At 41.9% G+C, this 21,066-nt stretch overlaps 2 protein-coding genes across 3 annotated transcripts in view; one reads left to right on the top strand and one right to left on the bottom strand.

Annotated features, from left to right (window-relative positions):
• Positions 1-21,066, top strand: part of TTC7A (tetratricopeptide repeat domain 7A) — a 293,419-nt gene that overhangs the window by 243,028 nt on the left and 29,325 nt on the right. The gene's annotated exons all lie outside the window — the stretch shown is intronic.
• Positions 18-4,687, bottom strand: LOC142761377 (uncharacterized). 2 transcript variants are annotated; one of them, XM_075864567.1, is made up of 2 exons: positions 3,589-4,687; positions 18-621 (listed from the first exon to the last, which is right to left on the bottom strand). In XM_075864567.1, exons 1-2 carry the CDS (start codon positions 4,553-4,555, stop codon positions 29-31), a joined length of 1,560 nt encoding a protein of 519 aa, XP_075720682.1. In that variant the 5' UTR covers positions 4,556-4,687; the 3' UTR covers positions 18-28. The 2 variants fall into 2 exon arrangements, with proteins under 2 accessions (XP_075720682.1, XP_075720683.1); XM_075864568.1 differs by having other exon boundaries at positions 3,955-4,687.

Genomic DNA, 21,066 nt, shown 5'->3' with positions numbered 1-21,066 from the left:
TGGGTGACAAACCCCACAAGCCATGACATTACCAAGACATGGCCCCCCCAAAACACCGCAGCCATTCTTCAATTAAATTCTGCAGGCCCAAATTGAAAATGTCGATACCCACATCAGAAAGATGTATACAATCATTTCTGAACAGCCCGTCTGTGAGGTCTTCAAGGTCACTGTGTCTATAAGAAAGACCACCGAGGACCGACATGTATTTAGACATGGCTCTATTAATCCTTTTACGGATTCGATTCAAAAACTTATAATTTCCAGAGGACCATAGCAGTCTTGGAATAATCTCTGAAAAGGAAATAGTAGCGTCAGGGAAAAGACATTTTATCAAGGCTATATCCCTTCTCATTTCCCAAAGTAAGTCCAAAGTCTTTTCTTTACCTAGGTCATTGCCTCCAGCATGGATGATAATTAAATTCGGATCCGGCCAATAAGAACTCAGTGATTTAACTAAAGAAAACACGTTCTTCCATTGCAAACCCCTTACCCCATGCCAAAAAACCGAAAAAACTAGCGGATCCATAGACAAATTTTCTGTATAGGACCTTCTCGCGGCTCTCTTCTGTGCCCAAAATATAAAAGAGTGGCCAAGGATCCAAACAACCAAACGCTTACCTGTGGATATATAATTACACTACTAACAAGTCTGGTCGAACATAAAGTTTAAATCTATTAGACTCCCACCTTCCAATTCTTTTTAGAATCCCTTCATCAATTCCTAACTGTGCAGCTTCCGTAGCTGCACCTATTCTAAACGAATGGGAGGATATTTTTAAATGCTCCAACTTCAGGGACTTCAAACATTTCTTTAAAACAGAGTTAAACTGAAATCTGGACAGCTGATCCCCATTCTGATGAATCAGGAAAGCAACCCCAAGACTCGGCCTGATTGACAACCAATGTTTAACATTAGAAACTGGGCAAAGAACAGAACCCGAAAACTGATTAATTCTAACCAAACGACCTTTTCCTAATTGATCTGTCTTAGATTTTTTTAACAATAACAAAACATGGTCAATTTTGCAACTAACATCCTGAAATGAAAGGCCCGGGACTGAAACTTTACTCTCTGCCACCAGTTCGCTTATTCTCAAGGCTGCAAAGAACATTAACACAAACACACTTCAAAATTACTAAAACAAACTAAATGTAACACATTGAATAATTTTAACCACAAATCTAATGAAATAGGCCTTCGTCTTTCCACAACCGGAGCTGACCTATGGTAACCTTTCAAAAGCTGCTTAACTGGGAAGAGCGAAGAAATAGCCGGACAACTGTTTAATTTAAGAAAGAAAGAGATGCCTGCCAGAGACTTAGAAATGGAGGCAAATGACAGCCTCCTACTAATCAGGCTACATACAAATTTTAAAACTAGACCTACCTCATTATGAAAGAAATTACAGTTCTCATTAACACAGAAATTAACCCACTCGTTCCAAGCAGCTGAATAATCAGCCCATGTTCTTGGAGCCAAGGATCTCTGAATATTAACATAGATTAGTCCCAAATCAGATTCCATAAATGAGGAGGACACGGAATTCCACAAAGCTCCGCTTCTGGTGCCATCGTTCTGAACCTCCGCCACTGACAACGAGATAATGAATCTGCTATATCATTCTTTTTTCCTTCTATATAGCTAGCTTTCAACCAGATGTTCAACTTCAGACAACATAAAGTTAAATGTCTTAATATCTTAACTATTAATTCACATTTTGAAGATAATGTGTTAATTGCAAAGACCACACCTTTGTTATCCGTAAACAACAAAATTCTCCTATTCTTAAAATAATGACCCCATACAACTATGGCTACCAAAACCGGAAATAATTCCAATAAGACAATATTTGAAGTAACTTTGCTTAGACGCCAAGCACTGGGCCATAACTCAGCCGACCATTGACCATTAAAGAATGCCCCGTAGCCCATACTACCGGCTGCATCCGTAAATAAAGACAAAGAGTCAGAATCCTCAAAATTAAACTGCCAGCAACTGCGTCCATTAAATTTAGATAAAAATTCTAGCCATACAGCTAAATCTTCTTTTATCTGAACCGTTAACCTAATATGGGACCTAGGTGACTTAAGACCCCTTGTTGAAAAATACAGTCGCTTTGAAAAAACTCTTCCCATAGGAATAACTCTAGAGGCAAAGCTCAACAACCCTAACAGTGACTGCATATCACGTAATGAACATTTCTTCCTAGCTAACATACTGACTAAAGAAACCCTTAACTTTAACAATTTTTCCTCTGGTAAACTAAATTCCATTCTCTCAGAATCTATTCTAATACCTAAAAATTCTAATGACCTACATGGAAACACAGTCTTCTCTTCAGCTAACGGAACACCAAAAAATTTCATAAACTCGACAAATTTTAACAATAAGGAATAACATAACTCAGAACTAGCATCACCTATAAACAAAAAATCATCAAGATAGTGCAGAACACCTCCATCCGGAATTTGCTTCTGCACTACCCAATGTAAAAAGGATGAAAATGCCTCAAAATAGAAACAAGATAAAGAAAAACCCATTGGTAAACATTTGTCATAAAAATAATCACCTTCAAATTGAAAACCTAGAGAGTTGAAACCTGCAGGGTTAACTGGTAGTAAACGGAAAGCTGATTTGATATCAGCTTTTGCTAAAAAAGCATTTTGACCAAACTGTCTCAATAAAGAGACAGCCTGATCAAACGAAGCATAGTGTACTGTCGCTTTAGACTTGTCAGCATCATCGTTTAATGAAGCCTTAAACGGGTAAGAAAGGTGATGTATTAAACGGAATGAATTCAATTCCTTCTTAGGGACAATTCCTAAAGGTGAAAGTCTAAAGTTTGTAAACGGCGGATGTATAAAAGGACCAGCGATCCTGCCAGTTTCAAGCTCTTTCAGGATTTTTTGATGCACAATATCCTTATGCTGCTGGATGGATTTCAAATTATCCACCCAGCAACAACCAGATCCTTTGAAAGAAGGGATATCAAAACCAAACTTAAAACCGTTAAAAATTAAATTAGCTTTCTCCCTGTCTGGGAACATTTCTAGCCAAGGCGCCATTCTTATTAATTTCACTGGCGTCCATGCTTTTGGATAACTGTTCTTTGGAACTAGGGGGTTGAGACTGGTTTGCTCTTTTAAAACAGCGACACATTGGGTGCGAACCCCCACAAAAGGAACATTCATGTTTATACCGACAATTGTTTAACCATTTACACTGAGCTTCATTATAAGCAAAGCAAACTCCTTTCCTCAACGTATTCTGAGAACTAGGCTGCTGCTTGGGCACTGACCTTTGTGGAAGCATTAAACTAAGCCACAAACCAACATCCTTAGTGCCCCATTTTAATGAAGGGTACACTGCCATCTTCTGGCGAAACATTTCATCATAATTGTACCATGCTAAACCACCAAACTGGCGGTAAGCCTCAAGAATAATGTCTACATGCTGAAATAAATTACTAGAATTAATGAAAGACTTTTCCCCTAAAACTGAAGCATAGATACAGAACGCCTGTAGCCAGTTAAAGAAAGACTTAGGAGGAGAACGTTTTTTATCCTCATCTTTATCAGACTTACCATCCTGCTTGACAAGAGTCTCCTTCGCGGATGGTAATAAAGAAAATAAATCTATAAACTCGTTCCTCCAAATACGCTCCTTAATTGCTGGCTGTAAATGAAAACCTAATGGCGAAATATCGCAAGACATCACTTCCTTACAACAAGTTTCCGAAACACCAATTCCTTTCTCTAAAACAGGAATATTACTAAAACCAGCATTCTGTAAATGCTGACTACTATGCTTCCATACATCAGCGGGGGAACTAGCAGGAACAGCCGACTTACTGACCAAATCAGCTAATAATTTTAAAATATCAAACATTACATTAGAATTGAGGGGAGGGGGGATGGGGTGGGACAGATAAGGGGTAGCTGGCATCTCACCACTCTGTTCCACCTGTCCTGGGTCGTGCACCACTTCTGCTACCTCCTGCTGCGTGCCTGTAGATCCTGGGGAAACTTGCTGACAGGAAAGTTGACTCCTGGGACCTCTTCTTCTCCTTGATACTGGCGGGGGTGGGGAATAAGCCACCCTAGTCTTCCGGCTCCTCTTCCTCGGTTGCAGCTCTGAAGAAAAGTCCTGCGCCGCCTCTAAAACCAGTGAGGCCGGCGCTTCCGCTGTGTCCTCCACACCATCCTTGGAGCAGGAGGGGGTACCCGACCAACCTGTTGTCTCCCGTTCTCTGACTAAACTTCTGGCCAGCGGGTTAGCCAATTGCGCCGGCACTTGCTGCGCACTTCCGGCACTGTGCGCCACCTTCTTTGATGACACGGTCGGCCGCCTCCTCTCAAGCTCCGGCACCTGGAGCGAACGTCCGGAACTGCGCTCCACCCTCAGTGATGACTCTGCTGCAGACTTCATCCTCTTGGCTGCAGCTGATGACGGCACCTCGAGCGACGACCCAGCAGGAGACACTGCTTCCTCTATGTCGTCTTCCAGCCCAGTAAGTTCGCTTCTTCCCTCGACGGCGCTGCTGCTAGGCATTGCCTCAGCCAGTTTTCTCCTCCTTCCGACTCCGCTCTTCTGATCAGCTCCATCAGCAGGACATCCATGGCGACGGTCCAATCTTCAAAAACTGGCTGCTTGACCACGATGAACTGCTCCTTTTATGTCCAATTTTCCCGCCTTTAGGATTTTATCAATGACCAATCAGCTGGCCTTCCACAAAACTGCCTGGAGATAGAATCTGCCAGAACCTGCTCATGCAATTGCACAGCTGACCTAGGTCCAATCAGCTGGGACCAACTCCAAACTGCCCAGAGACAGAAACATCTGGAAACCGGCTCGTGCCACCAGCACAGCTTACCCGGGGGACACCACGATGGTAAGTACCATTCTAATATAAAATAACAAATGGAGAAAAGAGGGAAAGGGGGAGAGAAAAACATACCAAGCAAAAAAACATATTTTATTAACAACTTATGGGGGGCCGTGCGACCATGTGTCCCCCAGGCAATAGCCTGGGGGGCCCCTGACATTATTGATATGAAATGTCAGTGTGAGTGTACCGTTAATTCTTATTTGTGTGCGCTGTATAAGGAGAAATTTGCTTGTATAAAATCAGGAGGAAAGCCAAATTTCATAAGGGTATGATGCATGAATTCCCAATTCACCCTATCGAAAGCCTTCTTGGCCTTAGTGCCGAGAAGTACTTATGGGATTTTATGATGTTTAGCGTAACATATGCCGTTAATTACCCTCGTGGTATTGCATTTTTCCTTTTTTTTTGAGGTACAAAGCCACCTGTTCAGGACCATTGAGTTTAGGTAGAAGCTGGGTGATTCTGTGGGATAAGAGTTTTGACCACCAATTGACATCTTTGTCCTCCTTATGTAATACAGTTATGTATGCTTCTAAAGCTGGTGGCGGCAATTTATTACCCGTTAGAAGGGAATTACAGAGGGTGGTAAAATAGCGAAGTTGTATGTCCTTAAAGTTTTTACAGTAAATAATGGGGAGACCAATCTTGCCCAGGTGCTTTACCATCGGAGATTGAGGATAGGATGAGTCTGGCTTTCTCAGTTACAGACTTAAGAATGGAGGATTTTTCATCCTTGAGTTAATGAGAAGATGGTCACAGAGGATATAATAGAGTTAAATGCCTCCTCATGTATGTTAGCTTATTCATTGGTTTGTGAGAGTCGCAAATTATATAATGAGTGATAAAATTTGGTGAATTCGTTCACTATTTTTTGTGTGGAGATTACGCTTTTCACGTTACGTCTTTTTACATTTTATGAATGTGTCTGGATAGTCAATATTATACAAGGTGTAACCTTTCGGACTCCTGTCCATCTCCTGGTCAGATAAAGTTACTCAACGCGCAACTATTTCTGCCTGGTGTCATTTCATCACAAGGCTTAAAATAGCCCCATGAGTTCTACTGAAGCTCTCTGCTCCGAAACTTTGTTCAATATTTGGTTTCCTCCGTGTATTACGAGGTGAAGTGAGGCCCACCGCTTCATTTGCTTCTTTCATAATTGAGTAAGTGATAGCAGTGGTAATAAAACATTTATGTGGGAGCGCGTTTCATATCATACGAGATACCGGAACCTGTGCCATAAGGTTACTAAGCATTAATCAGGTAACAAGTCAACCATCAGGTGCCTCCAATTGTGTTAGACAATTAACGTTACGGAATACAGTTCATTATAGAAACCAGCTTAATACCTTTTGTGTCCGCAAGTCATTTTGGTGTTGAATAACCACTTATGCCCATTAAACTTTCTGTCTCTAACCATCAGCGGCATTGTTAAAGGGCAAACGTGTTTTAATATTCTGAGAATATGACACCAGCTCTTCGAGGGGCATTGATGGGAGTTATCCTGGCCTTCAACGAGATAACCTTTGCAGGAGTGTGAAGCGGATTTTGTTTTTCAGCTTCCAGGAATCCAATAAGTTTGTCACTTTATATTAAGTCATAGGCAGGTTTATGTGACCTTACCAACCCATTGTAAAAGATTAATTCATTTACGAATATAATGCATTTGAATTAATATTCAAGCTGTACGGCTTCTCAAACTGCACCGGAAGATTAGGAATTGCTATTTTGACCTATGCAAGGCTTGATTAACTAGGAAAAGATTGGTTGTTGCAGCAATGGATCTGGGAGCCTTTAGTAAATTTATTATTTTATGCAGGAGACTAACAATCTTCTATGTTCACATCACGTTCTTAAACTACATTTGGCGTATAGGCCAGAAAAGCTTGACGCAAAATCTACACTCATCCATTTATCCGACGTATGCAAAATAGTGTTTGTTTGTTTTTTTGCCGGCATACCATTTTTTTTACAACTGTCCAGAAAAGCATAGTTTTATATGTCTGAGCTTTACGTTCGACACATGCCAGGAAATTTCCCCCGCGTATTCCCCGAACGTAAAGCTCGAATGATATAAGAATGAAGCCTTAAAGGCACATTGAATATAAATTGTAGGTTATAGGCAATTAGTAGTCCAATGCAATTCAGGGTTTTTTTTCTCTAAGCAAACCATTTCAGGCTTGCAAGAATCAGAATATAGATTAGCTCAACAGGAAGTCCAGAAAAATGTCCACAAGACAGAGAGAGTCCCACTATGTCATGTGCAGCTCTTCAACCAATAAGCAACTTTAATTATGATGGGATTGGCTGAAAAGCTGCACATGTGAAGCGGACAGGGACTCCTCCCTACCTGAGACTCCTACAAGTATTGTTTTTATTTTTTTTAAACATCTAATCTCCTCTTGTAGGTACACTGTATGGCCAAAAATAGTTAGAGCCCCGACCATCACACCTATATGAGGTTGTTGGACATCCCATTCCAAAACCATTTGCGTTAATATAGAGTGGCCCCCTTTTCAGGCTATAACACCCTCCACGCATTTCGGAAGGCTTTCCACAAGATTTTAGAGTGTGTCTGTGTAAATTTGTGCCCATACGGCCGGAAGAGCATTTGTGTGGTCAGACACTGGTGTTGCATGAGAAGGTTTGTCTCGTAATCTACGTTCCAATTCATCCCAAAGTTGTTGGATGGGGTTGCGGTCAGGGCTCTGTGTAGCTACTCAAGTTCTTCCACACCAAACTCCCCCAACCATTTATTTATGGACCTTGTGCACAGGGATAGCATAAACAATAGCATTTAGGTTTAGTCCAAACCCTCAAAAACACCCCCAGACAACTATCCCTCCTCCACCAAATTTTACAGCAGGCACTATGCATTCCGGTAGGTAGCCTTATCCTGGCATTCACCAAAGCTAGATTCCTCCATCAGACTGCCAGATACTGAAAGGTGATTCATCACTTAGGGAACATGCTACTCCAGAGTCCAGTGGCGGCATGCTATACACTACTCCAGCTGACGCTTGGCATTGCACATGATGATTATGGGTTGCATACAGCTGCTGGATCACGGAAACCCATCTCATGAAGCTCTGGACGCACAATTCTTGCACTGATGTCACTTCCGGAGGCAGTTTGGAACTCTGGAGTGAGTGTTCCAACAGAGGATAGGTGATATTTGTGCGCTACGCGCTTCAGCAGTTTGTGTGGTCTACCTCTTCGTTTCTGAGCTGTTGTTACTCCTAGACGCTTCCAGGTGACCAGAGCAGATCAGAAATTTCGCAAACTGACTGCATTCTATGACAGTGTCACATCTAAAGTCAGTGAGTTTTCCAGTACGACCCATACTACTACCAATGTTTGTTTATAGAGATTGCATGGCTGTGTGCTTGATTGTATGCACCAGTTTGCAATGGGTGTGGCGGAAACACCTGAACTCAATAATTAGAAAAGTTGTTGCTTTTATTGCCACGTTTACTGCGAAATTGTGGCAAAATACCACCATTCTTTCTTTGCCGTGGAAACTACATTAAGGGCTTGTCCACGCCTAACGGAATTGCTGCAGAAAATTTCTGCAGTGCTCCGTTAAAAATAGCAGACTTTCCGCTGCGGCAAAAACGCATCATTTCCTGCGTGTTTTCCGTCCGCAATTCCGCTACGTGTGGACGAGCCCTAATAGTTTGTGCTTTTTTGTATTTTTTTCATCTTTTGGATGGTAAGGAACATAATGAAGGAAGAGAAAGATATCATGATAATTTGCTGACATGAAAACACAAAGTAAGAGACAAATTGGCGCACAGAATGTTGTATATTAATAGTACAAATTATTATTATTCTGAGAAACCATATTCATTACAATAATGTACACGTAGTAATAACAAAAGAATAGTGCCGAGTAATGTGCCTGGTCTCAGGGTCAGCATATTGTACACTATCTTATATAGGGGTTGTGTGTAGCGGCTGATAATGCAGCCGTGTCTAAATGTATTGTTCACCTCATTGGCTTTTCTCTTCATTGCCATTGTTAAAAGAAAAAAATAACATCCTCCGGTCTGTGTCCGACTCCAGCTGCATTGCAGATAAATGCGATTCTGGAAGGAATGGTGTGAGAGCCTTTGCTTAGTTGGAGTGTGACCACAGATTTAAAGGTTGACAAGAAAAGAGCTATTATCCTTCAGTAGCACTAAAATCTTGTGTCATCTAATTTCCTTAGGATATTAATATCCAGAGAGGTTTGTCACTGAGCAGTGATGCTAGATGCAGCACTGGTGGACATTTAACCCCTTAGTGACCACCAATACGCCTATTCACGGGGGCCCAGTCTAAGTCCTGCATGGGTGTCCCGTGCAGGCTGGAGCCGGGGCTCGGCTGTCTGATGGCAGCCGGGCTCCTGCTCCAACAGCCGCGATCGAAGTTTACTTCGATACGGACGTTTAATCTATTAAATGCTGCAGTCATTACTGACCGCGGCATTTAAATCATTTGCAGAGGGAATGAGCTCCCACTGTCATCCATCGGTGACCCGCAAATGAAATCGTGCACCTCCGATGGGGTGTCATGGCAGCCGGGAGCCTGATATGCTCTGGTATACTAAGGCTGGATTCACACGAACGTTGCGTTTTTGCGCGCGTGAAAAACGCGCCGTTTCGGTTGCGTTGGAGTTGCGTGTGGCATCCGTTTGGGCAGCGTGATAGCGTATTTAACGCGCGTATGGCATGCGTTTTTTACGCGCGTCAAAACAACGGAGGGTGGAGTAATGGAGAGGGCAGCCTACAAAAAGACACCTTCTCCAACACCTGCTTGCTGTGAGCACATGTTCGCATCAAGATTTCACGTTACCTCACACTTTGGCCCGTGTTTGTTGTTTTTGGGTGGTTTTACAGGTAAAAAAACTACTATTGCCGCAGATGTCAGTTTAAACTGTGCGCATGTGCTCAGAAAGTGAAAAGCCACTTCCTGGTTTGTAGTTGTTTTGTCTAGTCTGCTCAACTCATTTACATAGACTTAAAGAGGCTCTGTCACCAGATTTTGCAACCCCCATCTGCTATTGCAGCAGATCGGCGCTGCAATGTAGATTACAGTAACGTTTTTATTTTTAAAAAACGAGCATTTTTGGCCAAGTTATGACCATTTTTGTAGTTATGCAAATGAGGCTTGCAAAAGTCCAAGTGGGTGTGTTTAAAAGTAAAAGTCCAACTGGGCGTGTATTATGTGCGTACATCGGGGCGTTTTTAATACTTTTACTAGCTGGGCGCTCTGAAGAGAAGTATCATCCACTTCTCTTCAGAACGCCCAGCTTCTGACAGTGCAGATCTGTGACGTCACTCACAGGTCCTGCATCGTGACGGCCACATCGGCACCAGAGGCTACAGTTGATTCTGCAGCAGCATCAGCGTTTGCAGGTAATTGGGAAGAGACCAAACATGTCTGGGCCCCCTCTCCCTAAGTGTCCCATAAAGTCTATGTGGTTGCACAATTTCATTTTACATGGATTGAGTATAAATCATTTTCCTAATTGTCTCCAAACCAGGACATCTCAAGGCTTAGCATGTTTGGGGTACTGGACTAGAACATTAAACTGGTATTCAACTCTCATCAACTTAGATTTATTGTATGGAAGTACTTGGCCAGACGTAAGGTTCTGTTTTGTAACATGAACGCATAGAATATTGATAAAACAGGATTGTAGAACTTCATAAATAGATCATTTATACCACAAATATCCGGCGTAGATAATGCTTTTCTACTCTCACATCCATCTACATTAACAATCCTGCCAGAACATGATAATTGAGGAGCGTTTGATGGTTCCTGTCTAAACAGAAGTAAAACACACTTATTTATGTGCAGTTTAGATTTCAGAATTTTCTGCCTTTACAATATGGTGTTCAGAAAAGAAAAGCAACTTGCGATAAAATAGCTTCTCTGTCCAAATGATAAGGAATTTACCTCTTCTCTAACCATGCACATTATGAAAGTAGCAGTTTATGCTCCAGAGCTGCACTTCTTAGGGCATGCCCCCACGTGGCGGATTTCCTCCGCAACTGTCCGCATCAATGCCGCACCTAATCCGGGTTGCGGATTACGGCTGCGGATCTGCCCAAAATGTGCAGTAAATTGATGCGGACTAGCTGCTGCGGACTGCGGGAAAAGTGCTTCCCTTCTCCCTATCAGTGCAGGATAGAGAGAAGGGACAGCACTTTCCCTAGTGAAAGTAAACGAATTTCATACTTACCGGCCGTTGTCTTGGTGACGCGTCCCTCTTTCGGCATCCAGCCCGACCTCCCTGGATGACGCGGCAGTCCATGTGACCGCTGCAGCCTGTGATTGGCTGCAGCCGTCACTTAGACTGAAACGTCATCCTGGGAGGCCGGACTGGAGACAGAAGCAGGGAGTTCTCGGTAAGTATGAACTTCTATTTTTTTATAGGTTGCTGTATATTGGGATCGGTAGTCACTGTCCAGGGGGCAGAAACAGTTACTGCCGATCGCTTAACTCTTTCAGCACCCTGGACAGTGACTATTTACTGACGTCTCCTAGCAACGCTCCCGTAATTCCGGGAGCCCCATTGACTTCCTCAGTCTGGCTGTAGACCTAGAAATACATAGGTCCAGCCAGAATGAAGAAATGTCATGTTAAAAAAGCAAGACGCATCCGCAGCACACATAACATGTGCATGACAGCTGCGGACTTCATTGCGGAATTTAGAATCTCCATTGAAGTCAATGGAGAAATTCCGCCATGAGTCCGCAACCAGTCCGCCACTGCTCCGCAACAGACAGAGCATGCTGCGGACACCAAATTCCGCTCCGCAGCCTATGCTCCGCAGCGGAATTTTACGCATCGTCTAAACGAACACTTCTAAATTTAAGTGGAAGTCAATGGAGAAACGGCTCCGCTGCGGATTAACGCTGCGGAGTGTCCGCAGCGGAATTCAAGTGAAATTCCGCCACGTGTGAACCCAGCCTTATAAGGTTTGTCCATCTGAAAACCGCTTTTTCCCCCATTTCTGGGAAAAGAAAGCAGATTCTTTTTTTTTTTTTAAACCCAAACAACCTCTTTAAACATTAATGGGATAGGCTATCAATGTTTGATTCGTGTGGGTTCAATCCCCTTGATCCCCATCGATCAGCAGAATGAAGAGGCTGCAGCGGTCTAGCACAGGCGAATGTTCTTGGTATGGAAGCTTAGAGCCATTCAAGTACAACGATTTGTCTGTTAACAATTAAGGGGCCGCGGCGCTGCTATCAATGGTTACGTTTTGGAAAACCCCTTTAAGAAACATACAGAATTAGACCTGCGTACATTTTGGCATGTCATTACACACACACAGCTGTTATAAGCAGAACCCTCTGAGCAATGCTAATAGCAAAACATCTAAAAGTCGAGAGTAGCTGACACATATTATAATAATAATAACAACTAGCACCGACATATTCCATCCCTTTTCCCAGACCTATGCAAAACAATATAGGACGCCCATCCCTCGTCACCATCACTGCAGCGTCAGGAAATAAGAGGGGGAGGCCATAAATGATGACGTCTCCCTTCTTTTGGGGTGCGAGTGTACAAAATCCAAACTTTCCTATTCTAGATATTATAAGGAGACTGGTGCTGGTCCAGGAGGCACTGGATGTGGTGCATGTACAGTATTCTAGGTAATGGTTCCATCAAATACAGCACCAGACCAGATTAATAATCTCTTAGTCGACCATATAAATTTGGGCAGGGGATCAGAGGTTTGTAACAGAGCAGGGACAATCTTCTACTTTGTGAGCTTATGTCGTTATTACTTATACATATGCCTTAAATCACTTAATCCTTAATTATGTTTTCTAAAGCTTTAAGCAAGTACAGATTATTCCTTATTAATATCCTCCTACTGAGAATTAGACAAATGCAGAGTGACACATTACATTTTCTATATATTAAATTATATTGTAAATGTTTTAGTAGAACATTATATGCTATTTTTTATTCAACGTTGTCGTAGAGGTGATGGGACCCCATACAAGTATTAAAACGGTGCCCCCTTCTGGAGCTGGCTAACACTACCACACATACCCCTGACCACCTGGGACAGGAGGACTTGATGCTTGTTTACCTCCCATCTCTTTTCCATGATCGTTGGGTTGATTCCCACATTCTTGTTTGCTTTTGTTGACGGGCTTGTAGAGGGGATTCCTGCACAGGTTTTCACCACACATTAAAATAAGCGAAGCAGGCAACCTGGGCTAAGTGAGTGCCGTACACGGCTATCTCCGACAGTCCCATAGAGAATGCACGCTCCATTCATAAAGGGGACTTGGGACCCCCATTCTCTTGATCGGTGGTGGTCCAAGCGGTGGGACCCCCAGCGATCAAACACATCACTTATCCTATGGATAGTTGATAAGTTGTGGGGGGACAATCTCTTTAATACTTTTCCTTTGTTTCGGATCCACTTTTGATTTGGGCTATAGCGCACATAGTGTTATGAGTATTTATTCTCTTTATCCTTTGGTAAACTCAAATCGCATATTCCTAATACTTTTAAATAGTTCCAAAGAGCCGTAGCGGGTTGTTGATGAAATGCGCCTATCACAGGATAAAATAGCACTGATAAAGCAGAACATTGTAAATGAGGAAAGTCTTTGCAAATTGGCTCCGGCACAGAGAGAATTTCATCTGCATTGCTATTTCTCTTGATAATGCTGGCTCGCACCTGGGGCATACTCCTCCGTGGCAGCGACACAGACTTCCTATCCTTGATAAGCTCCATGTAAGTGTCTGAGCTATCACGTCGCTGACAGTAATGCATGATAAGCAGCGCAGAGCAAGATATGTATCAGGGAAATAATTGACATTTCTCTCCGGTTGTTGCCTACCAAAGATGAGCTAAACTACTCTCACCCCTCCAAAATAAAAAGTATACATTTAGGTAAAGCGGCAACTTTTGTTTTGCTCATAACTTTTCATAGATTCTCCATAAAGATGATTTTTTTTGTTATTAAAGTGACAGCATAGTTTTACCATGGAGAGCAGACGTCGGCTTGTAACTTTAGCACTGTATATTATAGGGTTGGGGCCACTTGAAATAATATAGCAATTTCCCAATAGAAAGTGAGGGCACCGAGATAGGCACAGAATTGAGGAGGCCCGGCTTGACGTTTGCAGTGTAAGACAAAGGGTTGTTAAGGGGTTAAAAAGTTAGGAGGGAGTTGGGAGGTGGTGACATGGGGGAGCAGTACCTTCATAGCCAACCACAGGAGGAGAGTCCAGCCGAACCAGCTTCATATCTCACCTGCCCACCCTTTTTTGGGTTTCTCATAGTTGGGGGAGGAGTCCCATTTTTGTCATGGCAGCCAGCACTAGGGAGGGCACCTATAAAAGGTGTGTTTTGGGGTCGAATAAGGTGGTTCATTCATATTAATGAAGTGGGAGTTCCGACTGGGTCATGTCCCTGGGAACGGGACTTTCAAAGTTTGCAGTACCCATTACCTATTTGCCCCCCCCCCCCCCAGTCAGCGTAATGCAGCTGGTAGACATTCCAACTGGTACTGCAAATAATTTCCCTCCAAGTTGGTTATATTTGAGGTCATTACATGTCGCTAGATATTATTTATATAAAGTTAACAGAAGTTTATGTCATACTATACAGTATATTGAATTTATGTTTAATAAAGAGACTGTTGTTGTGGCCATCATTTTGGATGTGTCTTTTATTTAGTAATTGGTTGGGGAGGGCTATTGTTGAGCCATCTTTTTGGTTGTTTTGTTTTTTTACATACAGAACGCTATGTGGGATAAATAATATTATTATCAATCTATGGGTCGTTACAATTGTGACTCTGTATTTTTATGGTTTACTATTTTTACTAAATAAAATCCTTTTTAGTGTAATAAGGGATTTTTTTTTTTTTTTTGATTCTTTTTTTTTTTTTATTAAACTTTATGTAACTTTTTTTTATTAGTCTCACTTGGGGGACTTGGAACTGCAGGCTGATATAAGCAGGACTCGTATTTTACTGTTATTGCCTTCAGGGCAGCAGAAGGACATTTGATTTCCCTACAGGCTGTCTTGCAGGTTTAAGAGGGTTGTAGTTGATCAGAAAAACATGGCTGCTTTCTTCCAGTGCCACTCTTGTCCATGGGCTGTGTGGGGTATTTCATCTCGGCATCATTTAAAGCGAGACTAACTTTTCAGGTGACTTTTCAAAATAATCTGTCTAATGTGTGTACATGAGGAATAACAATTTCTGGCCATTATATGACTTGTAATTACTTGTATTCTGCATTTTTTGGCAGTATTGCTCACTGCAGACTCTATCTCTCTGATTCTCAGTATTCCCTGAGCTAGTGGGTGGAGCCTAACTGCTATCATGTCTTCTATACACTGCACACAGAGAAGAGGAGAATCCTGCTCTACTATCTCTATCACATATATAAAAGCTACAGCAACATGGAGGAGATTATACAATTTATAAAATCGGCAGCAACATGGAGGAGATTATACAGCAGTAATGAGCAGTGTAGCTGAGAATCCAGCACTGTGGTGAGAAATAACACTTACTAGGAAGCTGCAGCACGTTAATTTGTGTTTGACACACTATGATCCCTTTTCCTGCTCCCCCTCTCCTCTTCATAGACATGTATAGGCAGGCTGTGAAAAGACACATCCATTTTCTGGAGCCCCTCAATTTTTTACCAAGGATAAACCCTTAAGTAAAGACTGATATATGTCCTTTTTTTGTATCCACTCCTCTGTGTTGTTTGAAAAATTACATTTGATTCCATTTCGGCACCCAAACTGCGCTACCTGTCATGTACAGTAAAAAAAAACATTTGTTCCCCATCTTAGCATATAAAAGTGTACCCATACCTTATCTAATCACTAGCAAACTTTTCCTGCACTAAATGTTAATCAGCAGTTTGGAGAACCCTGGGCATTCCAGATATAGGAGTCCTGCATATTCATGAGCATGGGAAGCAACTCTGCCTCCATCTAGTTGACTGATACAACGACCCATGAGAGGCTGCAGACAGAAGTCGAAAAAAAGGCTGTCAATTAAGAGGAGAGAAGCGGGGTGGTGGCTGAAAAAAAGCACTAATGACGCAGACCACTCTTTGGACATAAATGTCACAGGTATAGTGCATAAAAACAGTTAATGAGGACCGACTATCACTACTTTAGTCTAAATGACAGGCTTAGCAGTTTGGATGCAGAAATGGACATGACAGGTTCCCTTTAAAGAGGACTTGTCACTTCTCCTGTCGTCTTTTTTCTAGTGAATGGTTCCCCATGAAATAACAATTCTGGATCATATTTTCTTAGAACTCTATGATGTGCTATTCCTCTGTTGTTCCTCCTACAAATTTATGCATAAATTGACAACTGGGTGTTACCTTTGCCCTTGACAAAGGGGCGTGTCTTTACATAGTCTCATTCTGGCAGCACTGATTTATTGTCAATGTAATTCTTGAGAAAGTGTCACACTGAGCTGAACTGAGGCATGTGGGAATAAAAGGATCACTTTTGCTTTTGGAGTGCTGTCTGATTTTCCATTTTTTTTTTCCGTTATCAGTTGTCAATTTATGCATACATTTCTTGGAGGAATAACAGAGGACCGGCACAACGTAGAATTGTTTTTTCATGGGGAATACAATTATTTACTAAAAGAGACATGTCAGGAGAGGTGACAGATCATCTTTAATGTAAAGCTGCACCTTTTATTAGAGTCCCTTTACCTGCAGGAGCACTCCAATGATGGCCAACTGGAAACAGGGAATGTCAAATTCCCCATGAACTCTTTCAGACCTATCCGCAGAATATGTCAGCAGCCGAGTGTACCGGGATATTGCAGGGAATTATATATAACCCACAGCTCTGCAGGTTATTATTGGAACTTTGCCCCTGATAAAAGGCAGGTTTCTGATAATAAAACAATAAATTGCTTTTTATTAATATATTTCTCAGAGTTGCTCCATCAATCGCAATTCACTTTAAGCCTTTTCATATGAAGCAAAATAGCAATTTGTGAGTGAACATTCGGGACAATGGATCTCATTTGTCTTCAGCAGAGATGGGTGGAATCGCTCGAATTATTTTTTTTTCTGTTCCCAGCAACATCCACTCTGCTCTTCCACCGTGATGTAGCTGTGCGTGCGCGCTAGTGGCACAACTCATGCCCTCCAGGCGTGCACACCAGGTGTTCAACACAAAACAATTCCCTTTAAAAAAGTCATATACAATTGCATTAAGGAGATGAAGTTACCTGGCACAAATGTGACTTATCAAAGGAACTAGTAATTTTATTTTCTAAGAAAAATAAATATTTAAAGACCAATTCCTGGAGATACCCGTAGATTGCAATAGTAATCTCTTGTGTTCACCATACATGGTAGGCAGCATTCTGTATTCTGAGAGGGCCCTATAGCTTTGTTCATCCAGGGCGTCCTGGTTCATAAATTGTGGTTGCAAGTGCCACTCTCTGCTCCGAGGGACGGCTCTAGCGGCCAATCAGGAGACTGCCAGAGCCATCGCTCGGAGCAGACAGCAGGGCTGGCATCATGTAGTGAGGGAAGCCAGATCAAGTGCCCGCCTCAGTGGCACTTGCGACCGCAGCATCGGGTGAATTAAACATCGATTTTCTGTAGTGCAACGTGTTTACAATGCCCTCCTTTATATCGCTCTGTCATCAGTTTTGAGGCCTCAAAACTGATGACAGCTTTCCCTAAGGCCAGGTTCACACACACACTTTTGATGCAGTTTTTTGGGTAGTTTCTGGCTTAGGTTTTTAAGCCAAACACAGGAATGGACACAAAAGAAAGGCGATGCATCAGTTTTTTCTTTATACCGTCTGGCTTTGGCTCTTAATAACTGAGCCAAACACTGCACCAAAATTATATGTGTGATCCTAGCCTAAATAACACTTTGGACAATAGAAATTGCAAACAGGAATCGTTTAGATGTCTTTTTATAAACTTCTCTTTCCGCTTGAGAGCCATAATCCGTCCCCCATAGGAGTATATGGAGCTATGCTATACCTCTGCATGCTGATTTTATACAGAGGCATATAGAGGGTTTTTTTCTGTCAGAATTTAGTGTTTATTATCCATGTACTGTGACAAAATTTAGTTCATTTTTCCTATTTTGTGACATCACTGTGTGCATCATCCCTGCAGTGTGACATCACCGTGACTATTACTCATGTGCTGTTACTTCACTTTGATTATTACCCATGTCCTCTTTCACTGTCTTTATTATCTCTGTACTATGACATGACTGTGTTTATTATCCATGTACATTATTGTGTATGTTTTTCCTGTTTTGTGACATCACTATGTGCATCTTCCCTGCAGTGTGACATCACTGTGACTAATACGCCTGTTCTGTTACTTGACTCTGGTTATTACCCAGGTGCGGTGTCTCTGTCTTTGTTATCTCAGTATTGTGAAATCATTGTGTTTATTATCTATGTACTGTACTGTGACATCACTGTGCACTATTCCAGTGGTGGAATATCATTGTGTGCATTATCCAGGTATGTGACATCACTGTAAAAATTATTCCTGTGTAGTGACATCATCACTGTGTGCATTTTAAGGGGTGTAAGCATGTGAGGTACAGACTTTGCAGTTGCATCTGGGAACTACTAACTAAGGTGGCCCAACAAAATAACGTAGATCAGTGCTATAAATTGCATGTAAAGTTGGGGATCCTAGTCACGACTCTGGTGCCTAACTTATGCATAAAACATTATGTTACATACAGTGCATAGGACAGCTGATGTACCTAGTTTAATTGATACTGGTATCATACATGTATATGAGAAGAGTCGAAATACAATAAAATCCTGATTACATTTTATGTTAATTCATTTCTTAAGCTGAAAGCAGTACTATTATACTCTATTATACTCTATTATACTCTATTATACTCTATTTTTAGCTGCATGATATGAGGGGGAGACGTGCAATATCATATTTTGCACAGTGCGTAATAATAATACAGACAAGCTGCTAAAAAGACCTGACATTTACTATATTCACTGTTAGTAACGCCTTAGGTTGGCCCAGGTTCTGACATAATAATGGGGCTCAGCAGATAAACCCATCTGTAGATGAATAGCACAATTTGCTGATGGGTCTTATTACTATTTGAGGTTATTTGACAGATTATGGATTAGTCCTTTTTAGTTATCTGATTTATGTGTGCAGTGATAACAACTGAGATGAGGATGCCGTCATACCCATACTGGTGCCCAAGGTGACACTGTACATGGTAATAGGTTTGGCATAAAGGTTAGCCCCATTACTCAGAGGGATTGCAGGTTCTGTACCTTACAATGGTGTCTCACAATCACTTTGCCTTTCATTCACTCCACTGTGGATCGGCATTGCAGGTGCACATCCTTTAGTAGTGTCAGGGGTATAATTATAGGGGTTGCACTTAAATCATCATCATATTACTGACAGCATTAAAAATGTGTTAAAATCTGCTTTGTACCCCTCTTTATTAGAAGGGTCCCCGACAATAAGCTGATCACAGGTGTCCCACTGATGTGATCCCCACCGATGACCTATCATCTGTGGAGGATCCTTGCAACAAATGTTCAATTCTTCTGCAGCTCCCCTGCAGGGGAAATTAAGCATTACACAATTCTCTTTGAAATTAACGGGCTGTCAGTGTAATACACGAATGTGCCAGGTCCTCCAGCGAGAGAGACACTCTTTCTAGCCGCTTTCCACTCTAGCCAATAAATGAAGATTCAGAGCAGGGGACTCCCCGTTATTCCCGTTGTAGGGCTTTTTAACAATGGGTTATATAATTCAGACAACCCCGTTAAATAGAGTAATTAGGAAAAAAGAACAGATTTAAAAATCCCTATTTTTCTAAAATTGTAATATGAAGTTTAATTTAATGTTTGAGTATAATGGTAAATGGTGACTAATCGGGGAGTGGGCAGGTCACTGTGTTCTTTGCAGTATAGGAGCGTTCACACTGCAGTGACTGAAGATAGCCACAGTCCTGTGATACATAATACAGCAGCATCTCCGTCTTACACCAGGATCCCTCGCTGTCTGCATCCCTGTCATATTGCAGCAGAAATATCCCTCCCTGTCTGCAGCTCCGGCTCTTATACGTCCCTGGATGTCTTCTTTTGTAAGGCGGTGCTGTCCTTTATTATAAAAGTGGAAGATTCTTCTGGTCGTGTGCTCCTCTACTATTGCCAATGTATTTGTCTGTATCTACATCAATGGTAGCCTATTATCTGGCTTGTAGTGTATAGTCAGGTGGTTATTCATGATTTGTATTCATTTACCCTGTACATTATTACGTTTGTATTAAATTGTGTTGCCTTTTTTTGTTAATATAGTACTTTAGTTTTCATTATAAGGCTCTTTTCACATCAGAGGTATACGCCGATAGTATTCCCCGACATATGCCTTTGACGTATTCTACTGTATGGCAAACACTTTTCTTACAGGGAAAAAAAGGAACACAGACACATACAGGCCCAGCGTATATGACAAAAGGACACTCTTTTTGCATAGGCTGGGTGGATGGGGGTCTCTAGGCATGTCGGAGTTTATGTTGGGGATTACTCCCGGCATTTATCTGTGACGTGCCTGAAAAATTAGATGTGAACAGAGCCTTACGTTGTTGCTAATCCTGCAGAAATCTGTGGGATCTGCCGACTTTTAACTCATTTTCATGTTCAGCGTGAGCTAGCCACGCATTATATGACGCTGCTGCTGGTGAGAGGGTCCCCACCAATTATTTTGCCCAGGGACCAACATTGATCCTGCCCTTAAGCTGAACATTCAGCTCCCCTGATATGTCTGTTTTGGTAAATACTTTTATTTCCTAAAAAATAACAATTCTGGGGCATCTTTTCTTAGAACTCTGCATTGTGTCGTTCCTCTGTTATTCCTCCAGGAAATGTATGAATAAGTTGACAACTGGGTGTTACCATTCCAAAATACTCAATTGACAAGAGAAATGGTAACACCCCGTTCTCAATTTTCTCATACATTTCCAGGAAGAATAACAGAGGAGTCGCACAACGCAGAATCTAAGAAAAGAGGCTCCAACATTATTTTTAATGGGGAATACAGGTATTTACTGAAACAGACATGTAAGGAGAGGTGACATGTTCTCAGCAATGTCCACCTTTGACCACTTGGAACATTG

This window comes from Rhinoderma darwinii, chromosome 4 (assembly GCF_050947455.1).
Source record: "Rhinoderma darwinii isolate aRhiDar2 chromosome 4, aRhiDar2.hap1, whole genome shotgun sequence".
NCBI lineage: Eukaryota > Metazoa > Chordata > Amphibia > Anura > Rhinodermatidae > Rhinoderma > Rhinoderma darwinii.
This window is presented reverse-complemented; position numbering and strand designations above follow the sequence as displayed.

Bases quoted from the DNA above. Each gene is read 5' to 3' on its own strand.
- LOC142761377 (XM_075864567.1), bottom strand. From the start codon at position 4,555: ATGCCTAGCAGCAGCGCCGTCGAGGGAAGAAGCGAACTTACTGGGCTG. The intron at 622-3,588 runs GTAAGTCTGATA...ATATATCCACAG, and splicing joins GACTCTTGTCAAGCAGGATG to GTAAGCGTTTGGTTGTTTGG.